We start from the raw sequence: 25,997 nt of genomic DNA on the forward strand, positions 1-25,997 counted from the left end.
CCTCCCTTTTACAAGCCACCGTTTACGGGGAGGCGCACCTTTCACTGTCCAAACAATGTCTGTCAGCCACTATCAATAGCTGCCGTGGGAGGAAACAGTAGCCAAGGTGCCTGGACTGCAATACAGACTGAGAAATGGATATAAATTGGGTGAAAAGTGCATTACAAGGCTCTGGTAACCCCACAAATCCCCGCGTGGAGGCGGAGCGTAGCGGCGTAGCAGAAAATGTTGTACAAATGTCCCTTTGCACTTGCAGCAGGTTTCTATTATAAATCACCGTGCCATACTTTGTAAATCTCGATTATATTGCACCTGCAAGCGATGATTGAGCACATAAAACAAGAAGTAAATGAAAGGATTCTGGGTTTGTGTTTTTTGTTTAGTTTTTTTAGTCGGCCTGTATGTCACGCTACACTCCTCTTCCCTCTTCCTGCTTCACTCCCTTCACCTCATTTCGCATCCCCAGAGGTTACCATCTGTACCCGCTCCCCTCCTCTCCCTGCCTTTTGCTGCACATTTCAGCTTCATCTTTCATTCTACGCCCCCCTTGTTTTAATATTTTTTCTATAATTGTCTTTTTATTTAAGGCGCTACCTTTTTGCAGGCTGAAAGTCTCAAAGAAGAGCGCAAACTTAATGTGCCGACTGCCTTTGAAATTCAAGGAAAAGGAAGTTACACGCCACTTGAGATGTCATAGCTAATTGTCCATTGCATACAAGATCATAGAGCAAAGTGAAGAAGAAGGAGGAGAAGAAAAAAAGAGGGGGATAATGACAAAACAGAGAAAGGAAGAAAAGAAGTGAGGGGACATATGTGAAGGTGTCATTTAGTAAATAAATGAGCTAAAGGGGGAAAAGGAAGCTCGCCTTACACACAGCCTGAGCTGAGTTAACGCATCGCAGAAGATGATCGTCTCGACTCAATTTCTGAAAATTGCCACTGCTGCTACACCCCCACTCACTCCCCACCCCACGAGAGAGAGAGAGAGAGACAGAGTAGAGGAAAAAGAAAAGAGGAAAAAAAAACTTATCAGCAGTTACTCCTCCTTCATTTTATTTCATTTATGAATTACAAGGAAAGATGCCATTATATATTATTAATTCTCTGCTGTTGCTTTGGCTCTGGCTGCTGCAGCGGTGAGCTGCGGATGTCGGCGGCGGTGTAATTACGTTCTAGCCGGGCAGCCATCCGTTTCCTTTCAAAAATTTACAGGATTCTTAATCACGTTGCTCATTTGGGTGCACGGTGGCGGGGATGGCGAAACACAAACAGGGGCACGTCTGTTTGCACGGGAACACCTGCTTAGCATTGATAGCAGATGTCAGTCAGTGAACTGAACAAAAAAAAAAAAAGTGCAGGGAGGGGAGGGGGTGGAATTAAAAATGCAAGCATCACCAACTTCTTATTATTTACTTACTCCAAAAATGAACTACTGGAATGGGAGAAGGAAAATCCTGGCAAACGCCAGGGAAGCTGGGCCTTGTAATTGTGCTGCTGCTGCTGCTGCCTCCCTAACTCCTCTTCCTCCTCTTCTCCTCTCCTCCTTCCTGTCAATCTCCTTCTCCCTTTCAAATCCAGCTAAGTAGTGAGCATCAAGAGGCATTTTTAACCTTTTCCCTTTCCTTTCCCCCCACTTTTTCCTTCTCTCTCTGTCTCTCGCTCACATTCCCCTATTGAGCGCAGGAGTCTTATATTTCTATCCGTTTGCATCAGTCTTTGCTGCATTATTCATTTGCATTATAGCGCTGGATGGTAATTAAATCTTGCCTGGTATGCTGTTGTATTTAAATGAAATGTGAATATTTTAGCGGGGGAAATGCAGAATGCTTAATCTGCCCCCTCCCCAACCCACCCACCCACTCTCTATCCTTTTCTTTTTTGCCTTTTAAGAGCTCGACTATTGGCCAAGCTTTAAAACTGTTTATTGTTCTCGCAGATTTTTTTCCTGAGAATAATAGTGTTGAGTCAACAGCTGCATTGATGAGCATATTTCAGCTGATGCATTTGCCTGGGCAGGGTTATTTGATACCTCGGAGACCCACATGCTTGCATTCAGCTTCCTCTTCCACACGCATGTATGGAGGCATACAAAATCTGGCCCACAAAATGGGCACTGAGGACCTTCGACTCACAGAAAGAGAATCGGCGAGAGAGGGAGACCTTGATAATGTAGCAAAAGATCACGAGAGAGAGAGTTAAGGAATTAGGGAGGAAGAGACAGAAAGATAACAAGAGGGACGACCGACAGAAGTGAGACGATAAGAAGACAGCGAGAGGGGGCGGGAGACTTGTGTCATACATTCGAAGGATGAGCAAAACCAATAATGAGTTTGGAACCTGTAAACTTTTAAAAACTTGCCTGCACATCAGTCTGGTATCATGAAATGACGTATGAGTAACACGTCATTACCTTGCTTTTTATCTTCCAAATGAAGAGACTTCATTTGGAAGGTAACAACATAACCCTACCCCTAAGTAGTTCATCACGAACCAAGTGGATATTAAAGGGGTTGGAACCTGCCTACACAATAGCTTTTCGTATTGTCATGAACAGTTACATTTAACTAAAGCATTTTTTGCCTTTTCCTTTGTAACGTGAAACTTTAACCCTAACCCTGACCATAATCTTTTTCCTTGTCCAAGTAATGTTTATATCTTGTATGATATCTTTGACATACCCAAATGGAAATGGGAAAAAAAACTTATAAAATGTGTTGTGGAGACTGCCTGCCCTCTTTTTGCATCCATGACATAAGCCAGAAAGCATCGTCAGCTAATTAGCAGGTATCTTTAACCTCCACCAGGTTGTTGGCAGCATGTTAGAGATTAGATTTGCATTGTTTTTTACCCTAGAACTCCAGTACAGGAGTCTAGCTTAGCCTGCGCGTTAAAGTAGTAAAATTAGCCAGCCCTGTAACTTCAGCAGATTTATCCAGTCACCAAAATACCCCAGAAATAACCCCAAAAACACTTGTTAGGTCAATCAAACCTCTAAATGTAACAGCTCTTAGTTGCTGGACAGTTTTAAGATGTAAATATACTTTTATTGATCATTTCAGAATCAAGGCCAATTGACGACAGCCCTCACTGAATGAACCTAAGTGAGACTAGTTTACAGAACACCTTAAAGAAACCTTTGGCTCGAACACAAGAAAGCTCAAAACCCTTTATTTGCAACAAACAATAAAAATCACCAGTTTAATTATGCCATCTCTAAAAGATCTCTTTATATGGAATCTGCACCCGGTTGACCTACCCAGACGGAAACTTGCAAGGCCAGATTTTAATCTGAGAGGTAACATATTCTAGTTTGTGAAACAAGGCTTGTTTAGCATGTGGTTAAAATGCAACCAAACCGAAATATTACCCCAAATTTGTTAGCTCTCAACCTGGCGGTAGATTAATCCATTTTTTTCCTGCTATTTTGAGTCAAGCACAACCACTATTCAATGTATAGTTTTGCCAACAATAAATGTGATAATAAAGGGGAAAATGGCTGTTTTCCTGTTTGTAAGGAGGGCTTCCCATGAATGACCTGAAAACATTAGTGTGGCTGCCTTCCTTTTGTAAATGTGTTCAGAATTGGTCGGCTTAGTCCAACTAACACAGTGAGGCTGACAAAGAAACAGTAAAACGCTGAGGGGAGAGGAGGGAGGCAATAAACCTTTGTCAAACATTTGCAGATAGTAAGAAAAAAAAGAAAACAACGGGAGGAATCGGAGAGCGAAAGAAGCAGCAGAAAATGAAAAAAAAGAGAAAGAAAGACAGAGATAAAGAGACCCCGCGAATGAGATGACAGAACAGAGAGAGAGAGGTTGAGAAGCAGAGGGATGAGCTGTGCCTTTAATGCCCATCTGGCCCGGAGATGTAATAAAATTGACATATTGATTCCTTTGAATTTACGAATGCCTGTTTCATAAACTCCATTTCCAAAGCCGAGGCCTCTTTAGAGCCCTGTCATTTTTCCCCCAAATGGATCAATTATGTGCCCACGTAATCCTGTTACCTGAGAAACCCACGCATACTTCTCCCATTTGCGGCGCTTCACCGGGCGCACAGACTCGCATTATGTGCACATAAACAAACTCTAGGTTTTCTTTTTTTTGTGTGTGTGTGTGAGAGAGTGTCTTCACCTCCTTCCCCCCCTGCCACCTCTCCTCCTAATATTAGCGATTGTTTTCTCCCCCCTGGTGTCGTTGTGTGAGTCTCTCCCGGAGGGGTTTTAGGGAGGCTTTTCCTCTTGTTCCTCCTCTGGCTTGTTTTTGAAGTTGTAGAAAATCCCTTTCACCCCTTTTATAAACTGCAATTCTGCCACCACTACATCAACACTAACATCACATCCTATCCTCCGTTAAAAGCCATATAAAAGCATAAATTTCATTTTCAGCTGAAGGGAGGGAAAAAATGGCCGCTTCAGATCTTCTTTAAAACGTTAATCACAAAGGAAGACAGTTACAAGCTACAGGATGATTTTCTTTGATAAATACACCTTCTTCTTTCAACTGCGCCTCGAGCAATAAACAGAGAGTTTGCAGTACTACGCACAGGAGGTTTACCCCATCGCCTGTAAGATAAATACTCTTTTGTGGCACTGAGTAGCTGGTTATGAAGGCGAGACACTAGCTCAGCCAAGGATTGGGGATTTATTACTCGAGATGGTCACCTATAAGAGTAGCAGCAGCAAAAGTGAGCCTTGCAAATCATGTTTTAGCACATGAGAGGATGAAAAAGCAAAAGAGCACCAGTATAGTGAGAATATTTAAGGATCTTTCCTCGAGAAATCAACCCCTTTAAACTAGCGCCATGAGCTAAGAACTTGTAGAAATCAATTTTTTTTCTTTTTTCTTTATAGACACAAAACTTTCTATACATTCACGTGACATTGCTATAGTACATAAATTCTGATAGCACAGGTTATCTTGAAACAAATGATGCATAAACTTGGAAGCTGTAAGATTATACAAGTATTTTTTCACAAAGAGGCTAGATGGATTGAAACCATGGAAAAGACCTCACAAAGTTAAAGAATATCCCTTAAATCAAAGATCCTTATTAAATAATACTCAATGAAAGTGGATTTTTTTTTATCTTACAAGTGTATCTACAGGGATTTCCTCATGTAGTCCATAAAACAAACTGGTTTCAGGGAACAAGAAACACAAGTGGAATTTGGCCTCTTCTCATTGGTGCAGAAACATGTTGACAACAGTTTCTGACCCGTTCTGACACTACAGGGACGGCTCTCATGCCTAACCCCGGTGAAAACAGAGGAGTCAGTATGGCTACCGCCTGGCCGGTAATAGCATAATAGGCAACTACAAGTGGTCACGGGTCAAACTGGTGCAAGTGTAAATGTTGGAGCAATACAGTGGGCTGTCAGGTGGAACGGAAATGTATGAAGAGCGACAGCAACGTCGGAGCACGGGAGCGAGCGCTCACTGAGCCACTGGATATCTATTTTACTATCTTACATTGTTGTAAAACCAAGACGGAGACAGAGAGGGAGGGAGAAAGGAGGGAGGTAGTGGGAGAAAGAAAAAAAATCAGTCCTCGATCTTATTTTCCACACTCCAGCAAGCTACAAGCGGCTCAGTTACACTACACTTGCACTGAACAATCAGTCTGGCAAAGGTTCACAAAACGACGAAATACCTTGTCACTTACTGCCTGACCTGTTCAGCGAAGTGACTCAAAGAGCGGGGGAAAAGGAAGACGAGGAAGAAGATGGACAAGGATGTAGAGGAAGGAGAGGTGGGGGGGGTGTCATAAAATAATCATGAAGGAGTTCTGCTATGGGTGATGTCCATGGAACAGTTTCAGCAAATTCCTTCACGTTCTTATTCCTGTTTTGGAATATACTTGTAAGACATGTACTCCAGCTTTTCCTTTTCTTTGTTTCACCATAAAGCTGCCTCAAAGGCTTGAAAATATCAAACCTAGGATAATTTTTTTGCCCAGTGCACCACATGGAAAAGGTCAAAACGGCTTCTAAATGAGCGGTGCCCAACTTTATTTCACGAGATGTAACGTCAGAGGCCTGTCAGATATTCAGAAACTAATTTGAAAATTTATCTGGACTACTTTTACGTAGCATCATTTAGCACTTATGTTTAGGAAAATCGCTTACTGACTTCAAAGCCTAATCCATTTAACTGCTATATATTATGTTTACCGACCAATTTTAGCTCTAATACATGATACATACTTTGATATGTTCCTTTAGCTATATTTCTACCTAACTAAAAAATGCTAATCTGTAGCTTTAGCTAACTTCAACTGTTAGCTAAATTTTTAACTAATAATTACCAACATTTCATTTTAGTTTGAGGTATTTCAACTTAGGAGCAATCTTGTTCATCCATACATTTTTAGCTGTTATCAGTTTATGCCCAAGTTAGTTTAAAGTAAAAGGTTTTGCTAACTATTCACCTGCTATCATTTTAGCTAACAATTTTGTTTGTTTATTTACATTGTTAGCTAACAATAGCAATACTGATAGCTAGTTTGACCGATTTCAGTGTGTTAATCTGAAGTTTTAGCAATCCATTTCCACTTTTAGCCAGTAAATCCAATATTTTATATACCATTTTAACTAATAGTTTATTGAGTATCTATAGTTTACAATTTTATTAGCTGATCTAAACTGTTACATAACAATTACAATGGCTTTTCCATATTTCTAGCAAAAAGTTTTCATTACTATTAACTAACAATTATAGCTGTTAGCCATACTTGTACAGAGCTATTTCAAGTATCATCATTATTTTTAACTTTAATCACATATGCATTTAGTCTGTTTCTGTTGCAGGTCTGTTATATTACAGCTTAAACTTGTTCAGGACCAGTCAGTTCTTGTAATTAAAACCAATCTGTCCACATACTCCATGAGTCCATGAGGAATACTGGTGTCCATGCTTTGGAATCACTGTTCTGAATTATATACATAAATATTCCCCCACAAATTCATCCTGACATTTTCAGTATGTTTGAACAAATTACAACCACTGTGAGGCTTTAACACTAGACACCTCATGTTTTAGGATGAGAGAACTCCAGTGGATGCTGCAACAAGCATCTCTGGTGTCAAAAGCAGGGGGTAAGAGGGGTATAAAGTAGATGATTTGTCACATAGCAGCTGTGGAAAGTTAGGGGAGCTTTGAGGCTGAGTGAGAGAGGCGATTGTTAAAAAGTGAAGAGGAGGAAGAGGAGGAGGGGGGCTTAACGGGCTGACAGGCGGCTGGGTTCTGCTCACTGGACTTAATCTAAAAGAAAAAGGCCCCAGTTATGATGAAAGGTCGACAGAGTATGTCTCAGCAAATTGGCTTTCCTAGTTTTTTTTTTCTTTAAACCTTGCGCTGGCTGATGCTTCAGCTCCACCGCTGTGGAAGCCTAATGATCTCCGGCCTGCTAGCTCACCCCCTTCCTCCCACCTGTCCAACCCCCTTTCTCGGTTCAAAAACGGCAATTTCTGTGAAAACTTTAGCTGCTGATGCCACTGAAGTTTTTTTTGCTCCAAAAACCACTGCTGGTGACAAATCAGAAAAGGTCAAGCATCAAAGAAGAATTTTTTTTTATTCGGGAGCAAGGCCTGTCTTTGTCAAAGAAGAGCCACTGACAGAAGCATGTAAACTTATGCAAACTCTGACACGTTTCAAGAGAGACAGATAAAGCAGATAAATGAGACAGATAGGTCAACGGGGCGAGTTCAGAAACGGGAGATGTGACCCGGTTGCGGCCAAGTTCAGAACACGCTGGAACAGCTTGGCTCGGTCTCGTTCCAGGCCTGACATTTCTCCAAGGCCAACTATAATGATGGACAATGACAGGTAATTACTAGTGTTGGGAGGGGTGGAGAGCATACAACGAGAACTCGAGATCAGCGGTATCTGTGAAGTTTCTGGAAACTCTGAGTGGGACGAAGGACGTCGGCCAACAAAGCCCGAGCGGGGAAAAAAAACCCACAGCACCGCAGCTTCGATGTCGTGTTTTCCCTGACTTGGATTGAAAGATTTACAACCACCATTTGAGCGCTGCTACAACCAAAAAACTTCTAGGCAGATTTAGGATGCAACCTCTCCTTCCTACTTCCTCAACCCCCCTCTTATCTTACTGCTTGGAAACGATTCTCCTGACTCCCTTTTTTAACCTCTTGGAAAGAAAATATGTGTTTGCCTTTACTCGTAAAGCGGCGGTAACTAAGACAGAATACCAAGCGGCTTCGATGTTTTGCAAACAACTTCACCTGCATGCTGGGAAACCAGTTATGTGGATGGAGGGGTTGGGGTGAGGTGCAGTGGGGTGGGGGAGTCCATGTTGCAATCTCAGCCTCTCCTTGGTGCTCCCCCTTTATAAATTACCTCATCAGTGACTGAAATTAACACCGATTCTTGCAGGCAATTTCTCAATTTCCAATGCTAATTAGCTTTCTCTCTTTACTTTTAAATTCTGTAGCACCTGTTTAGGGGGAAGACATCTTAGGCAGTGCAGGCGCATTTAATCACAATTTTAATTAACCATCCCCGTAGATGTGAAAGAGAAGCAATTATAATGCAGATGAATGATGATTTTTCCACATTAAATTGTTTTGTTTCTTCGTTATGTTGATTGCATAAATACGGAGCGACGTTCAGTTTTTATCTACTGTAATTTTGTAATTGTTTTGCGGGGAGGGAGGCGGGGGGGGGGCAAAAAAAGGCAAAAACCAGCAGTGGAAAAGAAGGGGGTTTGGATAGACTCGTCTGTTGACAAATTGTTTCATTTAGTTAACTCGTTAATCGCTGCCGCAGTATGGGGAGGATTTGGCAGGAAGTGTCTTATTTACTTTCTTCCCCACCACCACCACCTCGGAACAACTGCCATCAACTTCCTTGCTTGTCAATCATCCCGAGGTTTTAAGGCTTTTCGAGGAGAGGGAGGAAGGGCATGTGGATTAAACCATCTCGTTTGACCTTAACAAACTATCTAACCGAGTGAAAGTCACCGGCGCGTCTTAACTCTGCCTCCCCCTTTAACTGCTCGGCATATAGACGCAAATGAAAGCACAGATGGGGTGCGACCAAAATGGACTCATAATCTTTATGCGCTCGTGAAAATATCATTGGGTTCGATGACGGCGCTTTCGACTGCGTTTACGGCCCCTTGTTCGCGGAAACTTTGATTTTACTGTCTGAGTCACTTGAAGCGAAAATAAATAAATAAAGCAAACGTGCCACATTGCGGAGTAAATCCTTAAAATGCTTGTGTAAGCTTGGAGGTGCGACTTTTTTACCCTGAGCCACAAAGGTCAAATTTAGGTGTTGCAGGTGTTTCTGGTGTGAGTTGCATAGTTTTGGAGTGAATAATTTGAGTAAAATGGCGCTAAAAGGACCTCATGAAGGACCAGGTCCTTCATGAGGTCACTGGTTTGATTCCAGCAGAAGACACTAATCCTTTCAGGGTTGTGTCAGAAGCCGGATCAAAGAGGAGGAAGCAGCTGAAAGTAGCTTTTCATGACCAGGTTATTCAAAAAATCCACAAACATTGTGTGAGCAGTAGCTTTTAGCATGCAGGAACTATTTTCTGTCTGCTATCTACATCCGCCAGCCAAATTGAGAGGGAAGCCATTAATGAGTACGCCCTCTCATCAAAGGTAGATAAACACTTTTTCCTGTAGAGTGATGCAGGTGTAGACAGAAGACTGAGACCTGCTAGAGGAAAAATGTGATAAATTTATATATATTTTTTTGTATTTTAACTTGTAGATTTATTTATTTATGCACTCCGTGCAAATTAAGCACCTTTCTTTAAATCTCCCAGCTTCCCAGGTTACATTTTTGGGAAATGATTTGCTATCAGGAGCGATCAGGATCTAGGATTTTTTTTGTACGCGCCCTTTAGGAAGCAGTTGTTTTCTCTCTTTAGCAGATTGCTGCTATAGCACAGGGAAAAAAAAAACCTCCCAGAATCCTCTTGTGTTCTGCCCCCCTTCCACCCACCCTCCGCCACCCCCAGCAACACTCATTCTCTAATCCCACTGAGCACTGCTTTCAGTTTGCCCAAAGACCATGCAGGGTAACTCCAACGGACCAGACACACACACACACACACACACATGTTCCCTCTGTGTGACACACACACATACACTTGTTCCCTATCTCTCTCACAGTCACCGTCAGTCTCGCTGTTTGCAAAAAGCATTTGGTGTTATTTTAAAGATTTATGGGATTCGCAGGAAGTTTGAGATGTATATAAGGAGCATGCCACTACTTCCGTACAACTGCAGGCCCAAGGTTGACAGTTTGATTTGAATACAACTTCCTTTTATGATTTTCGATGAATACCCTGCGTTACACTCCTCTACAAGCAAACCCGCAGGTCTTTCTCTTTTTTGAGGGATCTATCTTAAAGGAAGAAGCTCCTCTTTGAATATTAGTGGTGATTGGTTGGAGGTAAACAGAGCATTAAATCTTGCAAAACTGTGGCAAGGCCAATATGGGGACGGGGGGGGTAAGGGGGGGGACGACAATGGCTTGGCCCCGGCATCTCCGAGGCCTTTGTTCTCGGCTTAACAAAACTCTGCCGTCACACCGTTTTACCTCAATGCTGCCCTGTCGCAACAGCCCATCAGCCCATCGGAGGCACATGCAAAGCCGAGGACAGGGAGGCAGGGAATGGGAATGAGAGAAAGGGCGAAAATATGAGGGTTAGGCTAGGGAGGCGGGGGGGGGAGATTAAGATAGAAGGTGGGAGAAAAGGAGAAAGTGGCGAGGAAGGAGCGAGGAAGGAGCCAGGATGACGCAAGTAGATGAAGATAAAGAGGGAGAAGGTGTGATGGGGCGACGCAAGAGTGAAGAAGGAGCGTCAAAAATCCTCAGAGGCCATTAAAGGGGCAAGAAAAAAACAACAAGAAAAGAGAAAAAGAGCACTCACCTCTCTCGCTTAATAAGAATATATAGCAGCTGTGAGGAGGGAGGCGAGGAGGGGTTTGAGCTTCGTGTGACGTGGCTGCGACAGAACTGGAGCAAATGCGAAGAGTCGCTAAAAGTTTCATCACTAAATGTCCCACTGCGGGCCACAGCGAGGATCAGGAGGAGGGGAAAACATGTGCACCTGCGTGCCAGTGAGCATGCACAGATGGGTGGCGTATAAATACATGTGTCCAAAAATATGCAAATATGGATGCATGTTTGTGGCCCCTCTTTAAGAAGATGACCACCACCCCTTTAAAAATATGCAAAATAAAAACTCCTCTGACTTCCTTTTTCTCCCAGCTGGTAATTAATATTCATACTTTCCTTAAAATTTATGTTTTTCGCTACGTCGTGGCTCCGAGCCGGTGGGAAAACTGCTCGTGTCAGTGGTTCCAAGCAAGAAGAAATGTGGCAATCTGGCCCAGTAAATATCCAAACTGTTAGCTATATTCTCGCTAATAAGATTTGATTCCGAGCTGACTTATTAGCACTTAACCCCAAAGCTTGACCTCCCGATCACCATCTTGGATGTAGTTCAGGTCTCTCCTTGTGTGCCGTGATTTGCCTGCTTCTTTCCTCCCTCCCTTCCTTCGTTTTCTCCTCCACTGTCAGGTTCTGGCCTGCCAATTTCCACTTGAAGCTTGACTGGGCCTGATTTGATGCAAACTACCTTGGGGTGAGCTAGGGGAGAGAGAGGGCGGCGGTGGTGGCGGTGACAGCAGCGGGGAGGACTGAAACTGATGAACAGTTATGTCAAGTCAATTTTGCACCGTTGGGAAAAGGTAACCTCTCCGTCGGGGAGGAGAAAAAGGTAACAGGAAAAAAGCAGAAAAGGGGGGCAAAAGAAAAAAAAGACAAGTGGAGTAAAAGCTGCAAGCTGTGGAGGGGGGGTAGGTAGGGTGGCAGAGGGGCGTGTAATCGCACCGGGGTGCACCCAACCCACCCTTCGCTACCTCACCTCGCCTCCCTCTGCTTAGTGCCGCTAACTGAAACGCTAACTGTCAGCGCGAGTACTAATTGCAGATGTGCCAGTCTGCCATCATAATAAAATCAGAGGCAGGGCGGACATTAAGCATGGCTGGCTCATTTGTGAGACCGCTGAAAAGGTAGCATAAATGAATATTTCATTACCTTAATTACTAAGGAATACTCCTTTCCGCCAGTCGTGGAATGAGTGTTGCTGTAACTAATTATGAAAAGTAATAACATTAGGGATACTGTGATTGCCAGTTTATAAGGCGGCGTCTGCTTGCTGTTGAGGTATAAACCATGTTGGGTAACATACGGCGAGGAGCGGAAGGAAGGAAGGAAGCGAGGGCGAACCCGTACATCTGCAAAAAAAAAAAAGAAGCGGTAGCAAAAAAAAAAGAAAGTGGGGTTTGTGGGGATGAATGGAGCACTGATTATTTACCCCAGGATGCTTGAGATTGCCAAGTGGAGGTTTTAACAGGTATGAAGGAGCTGGTGAGGTTGTGAAACTGGCTCGGTGCGTAAATGACAGCTTTCTGGCAGCGCAGGAAGCCCTTTAGTGTGCCGTTTTCTATAAATACAAACATGGAAATATGAAAGGACACATGCAATACCTGGACCGCCGAGTGCAATTTGACTAATCCTTTACCACGCAGCCCTCGAGTACCTGCATGGCTACAAAGGCCACAAGCTGCACATTTGCATCGCTTCATCATCCCACACGTCTTTGAAGTCGGCTCGATACCTCTGTCCGTTATTCACCTCTGCGGCCTGTGGGCACGCCTCCCCCCCATGCCCGACTGTAATGTATGACCACAGATAAGGTCGTGAGGGGGTGTGTGAGAAAAAAGGCAGAGTACAAGGTCTGCTTTGATGGCCATGCTAATTCCAATACCCCTAAGTAGTAAGAATAACAAAGTGGTGGAGAATTTATCTCAGGAATGCCGGAGCAAGACGGCCAGGCGATAAGGAAGTAGCTTCCCTTGGGTGGGGGAGAAGTAATTAGAGACGGCTGACTGATTAGATGACTGACTGGGATGGATGGAAGTAGAGGTAAGGGGAAATGGACTGGTTGGGCGACACAAAGGTGGGGCGAGGAGCAAAAAGGAGAGTTAGATTCCCCCTGGTTGTTCATGTTTAGAGTTTAGGCACCGATCTAATGACTTGATAGTGCAACACAAGTCTAACCTGAAGGTTTTCCAACCAAAAATGAGAAGGGAAAACACAGAAGAGAAGAGGTGAACCCTTGACTTGATAGCTACCCCCTACGGAATTCGTAAGATTTTTGAAAACCCCAAAGAATAAACCCTCAGCGATGTACAAAAACATCCCCAGGCTATCAAGCGATAAAATGTTGACTCAACCAAAGACCAGGCTGTGTCTTAGACTGAGTCACAAGGCCAAGTATGAACTCGAGTCTTCATATCGGACCAGATCTAAGTTGTCTCCCGCAAGGTTTCTAGGTCAGGAAATACCCTTTCGTCCCAACAATCCAGCGTGAACAGCATGCCATAGCCAAAAGGTCTCATCGGATTTCTCAAGACCTCAAAAGCAAGCAGCAGCTACAACCACACAAACCTTGGGTTTATCACCTCATCATGACTTCTAAAGGTCGATAATAATTCAGCCTCAGAGCTTTTTCCAATCCAAAACCAGAATCGTGCTCTGACTCCTGAAAACCAAAACTGCAACCACAACCACAAAAAGTTCGACCCTGTCAAACCTAAGCCTCCAGCTCCAAAAATCCTTAATTTACCGTCATGTATTTTACACTCAAACCCACGAACTCTTTGCCAGACCACCTTGCCGAAAAACCTTGACCTGCGCTCTTGCCAGAAAAAGCTTTTTTCTGTTGCAGACCCCCCCATCCTGTTCTTCCTGCGTGTCAGAAAGGCTGAGGACAGGCCTGTCGGTGTGATTATCCCCCCTCTACCTGAGGAGGTGTTTGTTTGACATTCGTGTTTGACAGCGACGGGACATGAGGCGTTCAGGGGAGGGGGCTCCCTCTCCAGTCAGAACCCATTAACACGTGGATTCACCTCTCAGAGTCCACTGCCTGCACCACAGATGACATTTAAAAGGGGTGGGGAGGGTGCGCTCCCTGTCCGTGTTCCAGCTCTCCTTCGTGCCAAAAGGTTAAATGAACGTCTGAATAACAAGGAGGTCGGGGCAATTTCTGACCATCTCCCTCTTTGCGCTGCAACCTCCGGTTAAGAAGGTGCTTGATCAACAGCGAGATGAAAGTGAGTGAAATTTGTGCAACCGCAAAATGACCTAATTTTGTCCTAATCTCACTTGGCAATCTGGTGCAATTAAATTGAGATAACACATCTGAATTTACTTCCACGCAAGACGGGATTGGAGCTGGGAGGGGGGAGACTGGAGCACAAAGAGAAGCGGACAGCAAGTCCTCGTTAGAAGGAAAGAAAAAAGAGGAAAAGGTAACAAGAGGGGCGCACTTAGGTGGCAGAGAAGCGGGACACCTTCTGAATAATAAACTATGGTAAGAAAGCGAGCCCCCTGATCAAATAGCATGTTCTATTATCCAGAATTAAAGGTGGGATGGAAGCACGAAGGCGAGCGCGGAAAAAGGGACCTAGATTTCCAGATGTCACCATGCCTTAATCTGCCGATCTGTTATTGATTGTTCCACGCGGCCGTGACCTTGCCAGAAGAGCTCTTCCACCCGACAATCAAACATACATCAAAGAGTGTGTGTGTGTGTGTTTCCTACTAAATGTGTGTGTGTGAGAGAGTGTGTACATGTGGCAGCGAGCAGGCGCTTGCAGATCAGCAGCGCCGACATCAGAGCAGAAAAACTGGAGGCTCCTTTCAACACTTGTTTGCACAAAGGTGTCATCTCTGAAGCAGCTGCCGCCAAATAAAAAAAACGGGGAGAGAAGAAGAAGAAATGGGGAAAAAATTATTTTAATAGATTATTTCATGAAGCTGTGCCCTGCTTTACACTTGACAGCAGCAGCGATAAGTCACGCACGCGTGCTAGCACACGAGCTCAAAGCAGCTGTGAGGTGTTTGCTCTTTTGATTAAATCTATATTTGATTCTTTGTTGCTCTATTAAGACTCAATCTTGTTTGTTAAAAGCGCTTCATAATCGGAGCTGACGCCTCGCCTCCCCCCCATTATGATCGATATTTGTGGTGTGTGTGTGGGGGGAGACTCTGAGCCGCAGTAGTCGTGATGAATGTGCAGAGAAACGGGACATTTTAGAAGAGTTGCCGTGCACACAGACGGCGCTGTTAGAAAAAAGGAAGTCAGTGTTTTTTAAGTTGTCTCTCCTTTCTTTCTTTCTCTTCGTCTTCTTTTTTTTCTGTTTTTTGCCTCTCCTCGCACCCCCCCCCCCCCCCCTCCTTCCTGTGTAATTATGAAATCTGAACGTTAGTTTACACCTGCTCAGCAACCTGTCGCCTGTCGCGCCCAGACTCCCTCGCAAATGGGAAAAAAGTCGTGGAAAGAATGTCGAAAAGCATTTTTAAAAAAAGAAAAAACAGAAAAATCACAGGCGTAGAAAATGCAACGACTGAATAAGTGCAAACAGCAGGAACGAGATGGAACGGATGGGCCAAATAAAGACTTTGCATCTTCACTTGAGAAAGACTCAAATGAGGCATGATATTTTTTTTAAGGGAAAAAAATGAGAAAATGCATGTTTTTTCCCTCCCTCCTCCTACCATCTTTCCTACGCGATGCATAAAACATGCCTGGGCTTAGGGTAAAGAGTGTAAATGAAAAGTCCAAATGCATGCAATTATTTGCCGGACCAGTGAAGTTTCAATTTCTGTGTTTGCTTTTTTTTTTTTATGTCCCCCCCAAAAAATGAGAGAGAAAAAACAAGAGGTGGAAGAAAACACGCATGGAGGCATGAAATAAAGTCAGGGAAGCAGGAGAAAGACATCTGAGTGCAACTTTTAGAGCGAGGAGGAGGGGGAGGGTGGAGGGGGAGTTGATAGGAGCTGTCAAATTCAGGGATGGTGGTGGTGGAATAAAAAAAAATAATAAGGAAGGAGGGGACAAGCCGGCTGCCACAAACACCTTGAAGTCTGTCACCTTTGCTCCATCTTTACTGCTGCCGCCGCCTTTACACCACCACAAACTGCCAGAGTCCAAGCAAACCGAGCTCGACCCTTACCGGCGGTTCAGGGAACAGATACAGTAAAAAGTTTTTTTTTTTAAAGAGTTGCTTTTCTTTGGTCTGACGTGTCATTGCAAGCGGGTTTAAAAGCATAAAGGCAAGTCAGAGAGGGGCAGAGTTGGCTCACTATTGGCTGATTCATGCCTCGGTGTTAGTCAGGCAACGGATCCCGGCCACCGCTCTCGCTTTCATCGTTCTTGGCAGTTGCTTCGTGTTTGTGTGAGTGTGCATCAGCCCAAATACATTCTGCATGAAAAAAAAAATATATATGTGAGTCGAATTTTTTCAAAATTATGGGAATTTTATTTAACTAAACCCAGAAAACAAGAGAGGAGGAGGCGGCGGCAGGGACGGTCACAGCGCTCTCATGCAAAGCATTAACCCCTCCACCCCTGTTTTCTCCAACGCACGGGTTAATATCGTGGCTGCCTGGTAAGGCATTATCCAGAACCTCTCCGAACAAAAGGCCCCTTTTGCAAACAGACTCGTATTCCTCTCTCTCTCTCACCCCCCCCCCCCCCCCATCCACCACCACCACCAACAAGCCCCAGTGTCCAAAGGTGTTTGCTGAAGTAAATCTGCCTAAATCCTGCGCAGCTTGGGCCAGTAGGGAGGGAGGGAAGGTGTACCGATAATCCTTCTTCTTAACCGAAAAGAAAGAGGAAAGAAAAAAAATAAAGAGAGGAAAGTTGTGGGTGAGGAAGGGATGAAAGGAAAACTGAAATCCAGATCACATGATACCCCCGCCTCTCCATCCATCCAACACTTTACAGCTCTGGCAATCCGACGATAACAGATAAATAATTAAAGACTGCGGCTACTATTTTATTTATTTATTTGAATTCACGTGCAAAGTTGCCGAGAAGTTGGTGCCAAACAGAGGAAGAAGAAGCAGAGGGAAAAAAAGCGCATCGTGCAGACACCTGCTCCCGACTCTTATCTCCTTCTTTGTGCACAATCCAATCGGTCGCAGCCAGGATCTTTTTCTTTTTTTTATACCTCTCTCTTCTTCTCCTCCTTCTTCTTAAGTGTGAGTGGCCACGAATAGTGTGGGCATCTCGTAACACTATCTGTCTGTCAGGAGGGGCCCGGGGACCCTTGCAATGGAGTAAGGGAGGCTATAAAAGGCTTGTAACCAGGGGACAACCAACAAACAACCACAAACACCCTAGTTATTTCTCTCCCACCACCCACCCACCTCTAGTTTTCCCCCCTTTCCTCGTCTCCCTTTTTTCTCTCCTCTCTCTCTCTCTCTCTCTCTCTCTCTCGCCCCCCTTTTCATCTCAGGCCCTTTTTTTTCTTCCTGATGCTGAATGCAAATGTGCGAGCCCTGCTGCTGGCGGCGAAAGGGGCTGAATTGTGATTAAGAGGGAGAAGAAGGAGGAGAAGAAGAAGGAGAAGAAGAAGGAGGAGAAGAGGAGCTCCTTTTCTTTGTTCCCCCCCACCCCTCTCTACTCTCCTCTTCCTCCCTCCCTCCTCCTCCCCCCGGGGGGATGTTTACCAGGAGAGACGCGGCGGATCAGATATGAAAGGCATTCAGGTCAGCATTGATGTGAGCGAAAGTGAAATCGTACCTAAGGCATTCCAAAGACCCGCGGTGTCAGGGGGTCCGGGCTCGCCGTGCCTCTGTGAGTGTGTGTTCTCTGGCCGCCAGGCGGAAAAAATATCTCCACACAAGTAGGCAGGGCGGTCGAGGAGGAAGGAGGAAGAAGAGGAGGAAGGAGTTTTTTTGGTTTTTTTAAGAAAAGAAGTGTAAAAAAAATGCCTTTTTTCCCCTGGGGTGTGTGGTGCGTGTGTGTGTGTGTCTGTGTGTGTGTGTGTGTGTGTGGGGGGGGGGGGGGGGGGGATATAATAATAAAAATTAAAAGAAGGTGGAGGAGGGAATTGATGAAAGTTTGCTGTCCTGCGTTTAGGATGAAGATGAGATGATCATTAGCTTCTACCTCTCCTCCTTTTTTAAAAATATGTGTGTGTGTTGGGGGGGGGGGGGGGGTTACAGCCACAAGCCATGCTATTTGCTTTTATCTGCCTTATCAAAGCATGAAAAAAAAGAGGAAGAAGTCGAAGAAAAAAAACGTGCATGTGCTGCAGCAACATTCCTGATTTAATTCCTGGTGGAAAGCACACGCTAAGAGGAGCAGACATCACACCGCATCTCCGAAATAAATCCCAATCACAGGAATTTTATAAGGAATAAAAAGTCCCTCCTTTTCTATTTTCCTTTGAATATATTTTTGTTTATGTTTTTGCTTTTCCTCCCTCCACAGCAATCTCATTCACAGATATATTTAGCTCCGTGCAGGAGGAATATCGGGCCTCTCGATGCCGAAGCAGTGCAGTGACAGGCAGGAGGCTCGGAGGAGTCGTCCCTGCCTGATGTCATCATTTCACTTAAAGAAAATAACGCACAGCTGAACTCTTTCTCTCTGTCCTTTCTTTCTTTCTTCTCCTGCTCTGTCTGCTGGTGCACAACAATCGCCAGCCCGTATGGGAATGGCAGCAGTGAATGGCGTGCCGTGGACACCCCCAGCCCCCCCCCCTTGTTCGCCACTATTGACGGTATAAACATGTAAATGAAACACATTACCGCTGACAATCAATTGTCCGCGAGCGCCCCGTGAAACCTCCTCCTCCTCACCCCCAACCTCTTCCTTCTCTTTTTGCTTAGTCGCCCTCACCCCCCTAAATTTTTGACTGCAGATGCTCCAAACACAACTTTAAAAAAAACAAGCAGAATAGAAGAAGAATAAAAAGATGGTTTCTTCCTCCATTTTACTCATAAATATGTGACAACATTCGCACAACTGAGGAGAAAGAGTCAGCAATAGATAGAGAGCAGGATTCGGACTGCTTCGGATTATGTAATAGGAGTATTTTGGAGGGCGAAGAATCACCGAAAAAGAAAAAAAGAAAAGGAAAAAAGAAAGCAGGACGGGAAAAGCACCTGCAACATCTGCAACATGTGTGTTTCCTCCTTCCTCCTCTCCTCGTGCAGGGAGTCCAAACTGCAAAAACAGAGTCGAGCTTTTCGTGGTTTCTTTTTTGTTTTTGATGCTGGTTGAGTAATAAGAAAATAAGGACAGGTGTGTGTATGTCTGTGTGTGTGTGTGTCCGTGTGTGTGTGTGTGTGTGTGTGTGTGTGTGTGTGTGTGTGTGTGTGTGTGTGTGCTGTCACAGCTGGATGTGACAAGCAACACCTGGCGAAGGCCAAACTCTCAAACGCTTCACGCTGCTGAGATCGAGTTTCACAGCAGGAAGAAGAGACCCTCTCTCTCTCTTCTCCCTCTCTCTGCGGTGGTTCTAACAGTCGTGTGAGAATAAAAAAATGTCATTTCTGCGCTTTTTCATAAAAAATATTTTCCTCGGAAATCTGCAAGAGAGGCGGGTTTTTTTGGGAGAGGGATAAGTGGCGAACTGCGCTGTTAAATACCACATGACGTGAGAGCGAGCGCAGCAACTCCAACCCTGAAGGCCAACAGTCATCTGGAGGAGAATGTCAAAGAGGGGCTCCAAGAAAGCGCTCCACCGAAGAAGAGGAGGAGGAGGAGGAAGGGGTGTGTGTGTGTTATTTCTATTTTTAAAAAAATAGTAAAAAAAAAAACATAACAAAACAGGTGGCACACAAATTAGAATTAGCGCAACGCCGCCTCAGAGACACCAGCTCTAATTCAACGTATATCGCATTTGTGTACATTCATCTGATTTGCCAGTTAGTGCGCCTAACTCGACATCCATCTGCTGGAATATTTAGCATTCCTCCTTCTTCTTCTTCTTCATTTTTAAATCTGTGTTTTGTTTTTAAGTGTGGCAGCCGAGCCGTAAACAAACCACCATCCCCTCCGAGCGACCCGAGCCCGGGCAGGAAGAGGACAGAGAGGAGAGAGTGGCCAAGCCTCAATAAGCCTCTGAATTCCCAGAGGAGGGGGGTTGGGGGGGGGGGGGGGGGGGGGGGTGAGGGGTTGAGGAGTGAGGAGGAAGAAGGGAATAGTAGGGGGGGGGTGTCATCAGAGAGGGCTTGTTTGACTTTTTTTTTTTAATAAATGTACTTTCTTTTAAAATAAGGAAAGAAGAAGAAGAAGAAGACGGGAATACGCTGCATGCTTTCCCTACAACGGATAAAAATAATCTCCCTGCAGCCGTGCCAGAGCTCCGTCAGGTTTAAGGGTGTGAAAATGATATTTGTGCTCCTATTATTATTATTATTATTTTTATTTCCTTTTTAACCAAAACAGGTGGCCAAGGCTAAAATGCACACACACACACACACACACACCATCACATCTCTTCCGTCCTTGTTATTCCATCTTGCCGCAGATCCAGAACGTGAGAGATCTCCTGCACTGTTGTGAGGCTCTTTAAGCGTGGAACAAAATGCTTGTCTGCCATCGATTGTGCGGGATCAATAAGTGAAATCTGATCTAGATAAATAACCTGTGGGGGCACAGTTTTCTCTCTCTCTCTGTCTTTCCTTTCTTTTAAAATTAAAAACTGCAAATAAAAACCTGCTGAATCACACACACTTACACACACACACACACACTCTCTCTCTGAGCCTGTATGGAATAATCAGGAATAACGGGGGCCAGGAAATGTCACTGCAGATTTGCCTCTTGTGGGGAAAAGTGTGGTGCAGTCAAATGGAGGAAGAAAAGCAACAAATCTCCACCTCCAGCGCTCCCCAGTCCAGACCCAATTAATGTCCAGCATTTATCGGACATGTCACCCTATTTATACAAGACTCTCGTGCTGCCTTCACTTACTGATAGGAAAATAAAGTTGTTGTTGTTGTTTTTTTAATCGTTTAAAAAAAATTCAAAAAAGGAAAAAAGTGAACCAGAGAAGCCAAGTGCCACCTCCTGTGAGATATGTCCCGGAAAAGCAGCGACAGTGAGGCGTTCAAAGACTTCGAAAAATACTAATGAAAAAGAAAGAATATAAAGGCCCATTAGCGTGGATTTATTATAGAAATAGAGGGGGAAAGTGTGTGTGTGTTTTTGTGTGTGGTGGTCACGGAGTGCCAGCGCGTGGATTAAAAACTCAAAGTCACAAGACTGGACTTTTTTTCCTCCACAGCCAGTGACCGCTACACTCAGGCAGACACTCAGTCCTCCCCCATGGCCGATTTTTCTTGTCTTTTCTCTTTTTTTCCCCAAAGAGAAAGCAGCCGGCAACCGCCAAACTTTCCAACATCCACAAGTTTATTCTCACTATTTAACATTTTTGGACTTTTCTTTTGTTTTGTTTTTTTCAACACAAGCCTCCTGACAATCTTCACCCCCTCCACCCTCCCCCTCGCTTCACCACAATTAAAAGCCGCTATTATTTCAAATTATAAATAACTAAAAAAAATAAAATAAAATAAAAAAAGGACAGAGAAACTGAATCCTAGGACGCATTTACGCACACTTTCTCTCCCGGGGTAACGCTCTCTTTACATCCACGCGTAAAAACTAAATAAAGTAAATAGTCATAATAATTTATTTTTTAAGCCCGAATGAACGCGGACTCTCTCTCTCTCTCTCACACACACACACACACCCCTGAACCGCAGCGAGAAGCCTTGAAAGCGGGCTTACATCCAAAGATACCACCACCTCTACACTACACACACACACACACACACACACACACACACAACCACCACCATCACTAACACCACAACAACAACAGCAGCAGCTTTGCGTCCCGTCATCTTTTCTCTTACCGTTTTTCCGTCTCGGGTTGGCTTGTTTTCGCCTCTTACACCTGGGGCCATCCGCCATGATCTCCTGCTTCATTGATAAGTGTGTGTGTGGGATCAGATGGCAGCTCGCATGGACTCGATTCCTTGATTTCAGCTTGAGATCTGAAAACACACACAGACACACACACCAGCACCAACAATGTGAGTTGGGGTGAAGGGAAGGAGGAGGTAGTGGTGGTGGTGGTGAAGTAGTAGAAGGAGGAGGAGGAGGGGTGTGAGAGTGATCCACATCCACTTGCGCCCCGGACGAGAAGCTGAAAATGCGTGTTGGATCGGAGGGACAGATCGTTTCAAAGAGAGAGAGGAGGAAAGAAAAAATGGGAGAAATAGGGGAAAGGAAGGAGAGGAGCGGTGAGGTGGAGGGTGGGGGGGAGATCCGTGTCCGTCTAATTTAGATTTTCAGCTGATCGGCTCAGAGATCAGGGCTGAGGACGAGAAGCGGAATTCTTCTTATTTAAAATCAGGAAAGTTTCACAGCCCGCTCTCTACCTCCTCCTCTCCGTTGTAAGCAAAATATTTTTAAAAAATCCACTTCTTTTAATTAAACTTCAAAACAATCATTTTCTAGTTTTTTGCGCTTTTTTAGGGAGAACAAACTCACATTTCAGTCACTCTGTTCTTTTAAAAACGGAGGGCTTTCCCTGGGATTTAAAAGTCACGCAACACCCGATAAACACTTGAGCAAAAATTGCTCTTTCAGGTTTAATAAAGTGAATCCAAACTCTGCTAATAAATAACAGATGGACGGGGGGGGGGGGGGGGGGAGAGAGATAATTGTTCAAATGTGCCAAAAGAAGAAGAAGAAGAAAGAGGAGAGAGGAAAGAAAGCTTTAAGGCACAAATGGCGCATAAACATAAAAGTAGAAGAAGCGATTAGAGCCAAATTGCGCGTTTCGCCTGCGAATCTATCAGCGCAAATCGCCGTTACTGGGAAAAGTGGGTATTGGAGTGGAGAGCTGAGTGAGCGAGCGAGTGGGAGAAATGGTTCAAATAAGATCCAGAACGAGAGGAAATAAATAAATGAATAAAAAAAACAAAGACACCCGTACGGAATCGCCTTTTTTTTCTCCGGGTCTCCGGGGCTGTGCGGCGACAGACGCCCGACAAAAAGCAGCTTCTCCCCGACTGTCACAACCCCGCAGGACGCCTCTACAGGACACCGCGGAGGGAGACGGCGAGCAGAGCGCAGGGAGGCGTGTGTCTGCGTGTGTGTGTGGGAAAAATGTAAAAAGCGGAGGATTTTTTTTCCTTTAAAGAAAATAAAATAAATAATTTTTTTAAACCCAAGCGCACCTTTCTCCACCTGCGCAGGTAAGTCGAAGTTTCGGAGCTCCCAAACTCTGGCGCGAGCGCGTGGAAGTTGTAATATCCGACACAATTTGTCCGCGAGACAGCGAGCGACAGCGCGAGAGCGACAGAGAGAGAGAGAAAGAGAGAGAGCGCGAGAGAGGAGGAATATAAAAGAAAAAAAGAGTGGAAATGATAGAAAAGTAAGGATGCACATACCTGCTCGGCTCTGTTTTTTCTCTTTTGGGTTTTTCTTTTTGTTGTTTTGTTCTTTTTTTTTTTTTTGCTTTTTTTTTTTAAAGGAGGGTCCAGAGGCTTCTTTTTGCGGGGAAGAGGAGCTGCGAGGACGGGCTGATAGCGGGAGCTTGGCGGCGGTGAGCGGGTCCTGTTCCACCGGTGTTGATAAAGCCTTAGAAATAAAAGCCTTAGAAATAGTTGGGAGGAGGGAGGGACCGCTATTCCTGCTAGGGCAGGTTTACAACTGATGTCTTACACCCACTCCAGGAAACAAACCTGGGTAGGGACTGACGTGTTACGCCTCTTCTAATGACATTTTTTTTTCCCTTTCCACCTCCTTTTCTTTGCCGTGCAAACACACAGAGAGAGGAGAAGCCCCCTGAAACGCACGCCACCTATCTTCACGGGAGGGGATAATTGAGGAGAGCCAAACGTGAGCATCTTTCTGGGCTCAAGTTCCCCCCTCTCTCTCTCTCTCTCTCTACCCTCCCTCCCTCTCTCTCTTCTTCTTCGTCTTCTTTTTTTCCCTTTTTTCTTCTTCTTATTTTTTTGGAGCGTGAAACCAACTATGTCGGGCTTCGACACGGAGTAAGAACCAGGCGACAGTGAGTGTACTTCTTTTTTTAACCCCTGTCTTCTGAGTGTTTGTGTTGCAGAGAGAAGATAGGTGGAGGAGGTGAGGTGGTGGTGGTTGGGGGAGGGGGGGCAAAAGGAAAAAAAACTCATAAGGATGATTCATTTTTATATGTGTTCGCTCGTGGAAATGTGTGCCTGTTGTTAGGAGTAATGTGGTTTAAGTCGCAGAAACAGGAGAGGGATGCTGGAGCTGGGGGGGGGGGGGGGGGGGCAGTTACATGTGTTCTGTATTTAATTATTATTATTATTATTATTATTATTATTATTATTTTGTAATTGGCTGCAAAAGATTGGCGGATGTTCGGTTTTTATTTACGCTGTAAATATGTAAATTTGGTGAAAACGCAGCTTTTCCTCAATTTTATTAGTTTTTGGGTTCTGAAAAAATGTTTTCGTTTTTTAGTTAAAAATGTTAGAAATGATCATTTTCTTGTTTTCGGCTCGTCTTAATTCTTTTATTTTTTTCCCCCTCATATTTATTTTTTGATCCTTTTGGAACAAGTTTTATTCTTTTTTTTGCGGTTCGTTTCTGGAGGTGTGTTTAAATCAATGCACCTGCGCGCAAACTCGGCGCATTATCCAACTTAAAAAACTGAAAATAAAACACGAAAAAAAATAGTCCCATGTTTGCCGGTTTGCAGGAGTCCTCGCCGTTTGTTCCCCCGATGCTTGCCGCGCAGCCTCGGCGCGTGTGTGAAGGCAGGGGGGGAAATCAATACATTTTTTTCTGTTTGTTTGTTTTTATTTAAAAAAAAAAATAAAAAAAAAGACCCCAACTGGAATAAAGTGAGTGTGATGTCACACCGCCACAGCCGCACGAGCCCGCGCAGGAATATCAGAGGAATATTCCGGGATGGTTCGAGTGATTTTTCCCTCTCTGTCTGTGTGTGTGTTTCTGGACGCCACTTAACAGGATGAATCCCGCATTTATTACAGAAGTCAACCATCTCTGCACCACTCACAGAGAGAGAGAGAGAGAGAGGGAGAGAGAGAGGGAGGGAGAGAGGGAGGAAGCTCCACCTTTGCAGTGCTCTGATTGGTTATGTAAATAAAGCATTATTTTGCGTCCTGTCCTCCCTGCAGTTCGCCACTGTATGGCTAATTAAATCATCAATCAAGGGGCTGAACTGGATGATTTACCCCCACCTCACCTCAACCTCCCCATCACCTCCACCACCTCCACCCCTATGCCCCCCCCCCCCCCCCCCCCCAACACTCACACCAAAAAAACAAAACAAAAACATCAGATGTTGCAAAAGAAACTTTTGCATAGAAACCCCTCCTCTGTGTTATTGTTATTATTATTATTGTTGTTGTTGTCTGCAAGGAGAGGAAGTGTCCTCTCTCTCTCATTATTTTTGTTTTTCTGTATTTTTTTAATCACTTCCATCGTTTCTTCTCGTCTCCTTCCTTAAACCCTGATGAGGATGATGTCGTAGGAGGAAGACAAGGAACCTGAGCATGACGAGGACCAGCGAAGCTGCTTCGCCCCCCGTTGCTGTTGCTGCTCGGGGTCCAGAGTGGTTCTGGTTCCGGGTGAATTGTTGTCACGTGTAATTTGCTACCACGGTGTAAACCAAGCAGTCACGCCATAATCCCCCCACCCCACCCCCTTTTTCCTCCTCTTTCACTCTCTCTCTTACACACACACACACACACTTGAACCGCAGCTCCAGCTCTGCCCCCACTGAGTGGCACCTCTCCCACACCCCCACCCCTCCATCGTCCGTGGGGCCACCACATATTCACCGTGAAAACGGATTACAGTCGGTGTGTGACCTATAGGGGGACCTTGTGCTTAATGAATATATTGGTTTCAATGAAGGGAGGGGAGGGGAAGGGGGGGGGGGGGGTACCCGAAACAACACATGCATGATTCATCATTTTGTGTGTGTGCGCATTACCTGCAGAATAAAAAGTGTGAGATAACTGTGCAGGTTTGAAGTGAAAATGATCAAAACGTGTGTTTTTTATGGCTTTTTTTCTTTTCTGGAAATAAAAACAAGAACATTTCGCAGCACATTA

At 44.6% G+C, this 25,997-nt stretch overlaps 1 protein-coding gene and 1 long non-coding RNA gene across 6 annotated transcripts in view; one reads left to right on the plus strand and one right to left on the minus strand.

Moving 5' to 3' along the window:
• The window catches only part of zeb2b (zinc finger E-box binding homeobox 2b), a 98,802-nt gene extending 75,385 nt beyond the window's left edge, over positions 1–23,417 (minus strand). For 3 of the 5 annotated variants that reach the window (XM_082523257.1, XM_082523255.1, XM_082523256.1), the window contains exons 1-2: positions 23,319–23,417; positions 21,774–21,914 (exon numbers count right to left, since the gene is read on the minus strand). In XM_082523257.1, coding sequence (XP_082379383.1) covers positions 21,774–21,846 — 73 coding nt within the window. In that variant the 5' untranslated portion in view covers positions 21,847–21,914; positions 23,319–23,417. The other 2 variants (XM_082523253.1, XM_082523254.1) reach the window with 2 other exon arrangements.
• On the plus strand, positions 23,384–25,997 carry LOC309699964. Its single transcript, XR_014274538.1, has 3 exons — positions 23,384–23,473; positions 23,700–23,941; positions 25,399–25,997. It is a non-coding gene; the product is annotated as an uncharacterized lncRNA (long non-coding RNA).

The sequence above is a fragment of the Aulonocara stuartgranti genome, assembly GCF_965226115.1.
Source record: "Aulonocara stuartgranti genome assembly, chromosome: 23".
Classification (NCBI taxonomy): domain Eukaryota; kingdom Metazoa; phylum Chordata; class Actinopteri; order Cichliformes; family Cichlidae; genus Aulonocara; species Aulonocara stuartgranti.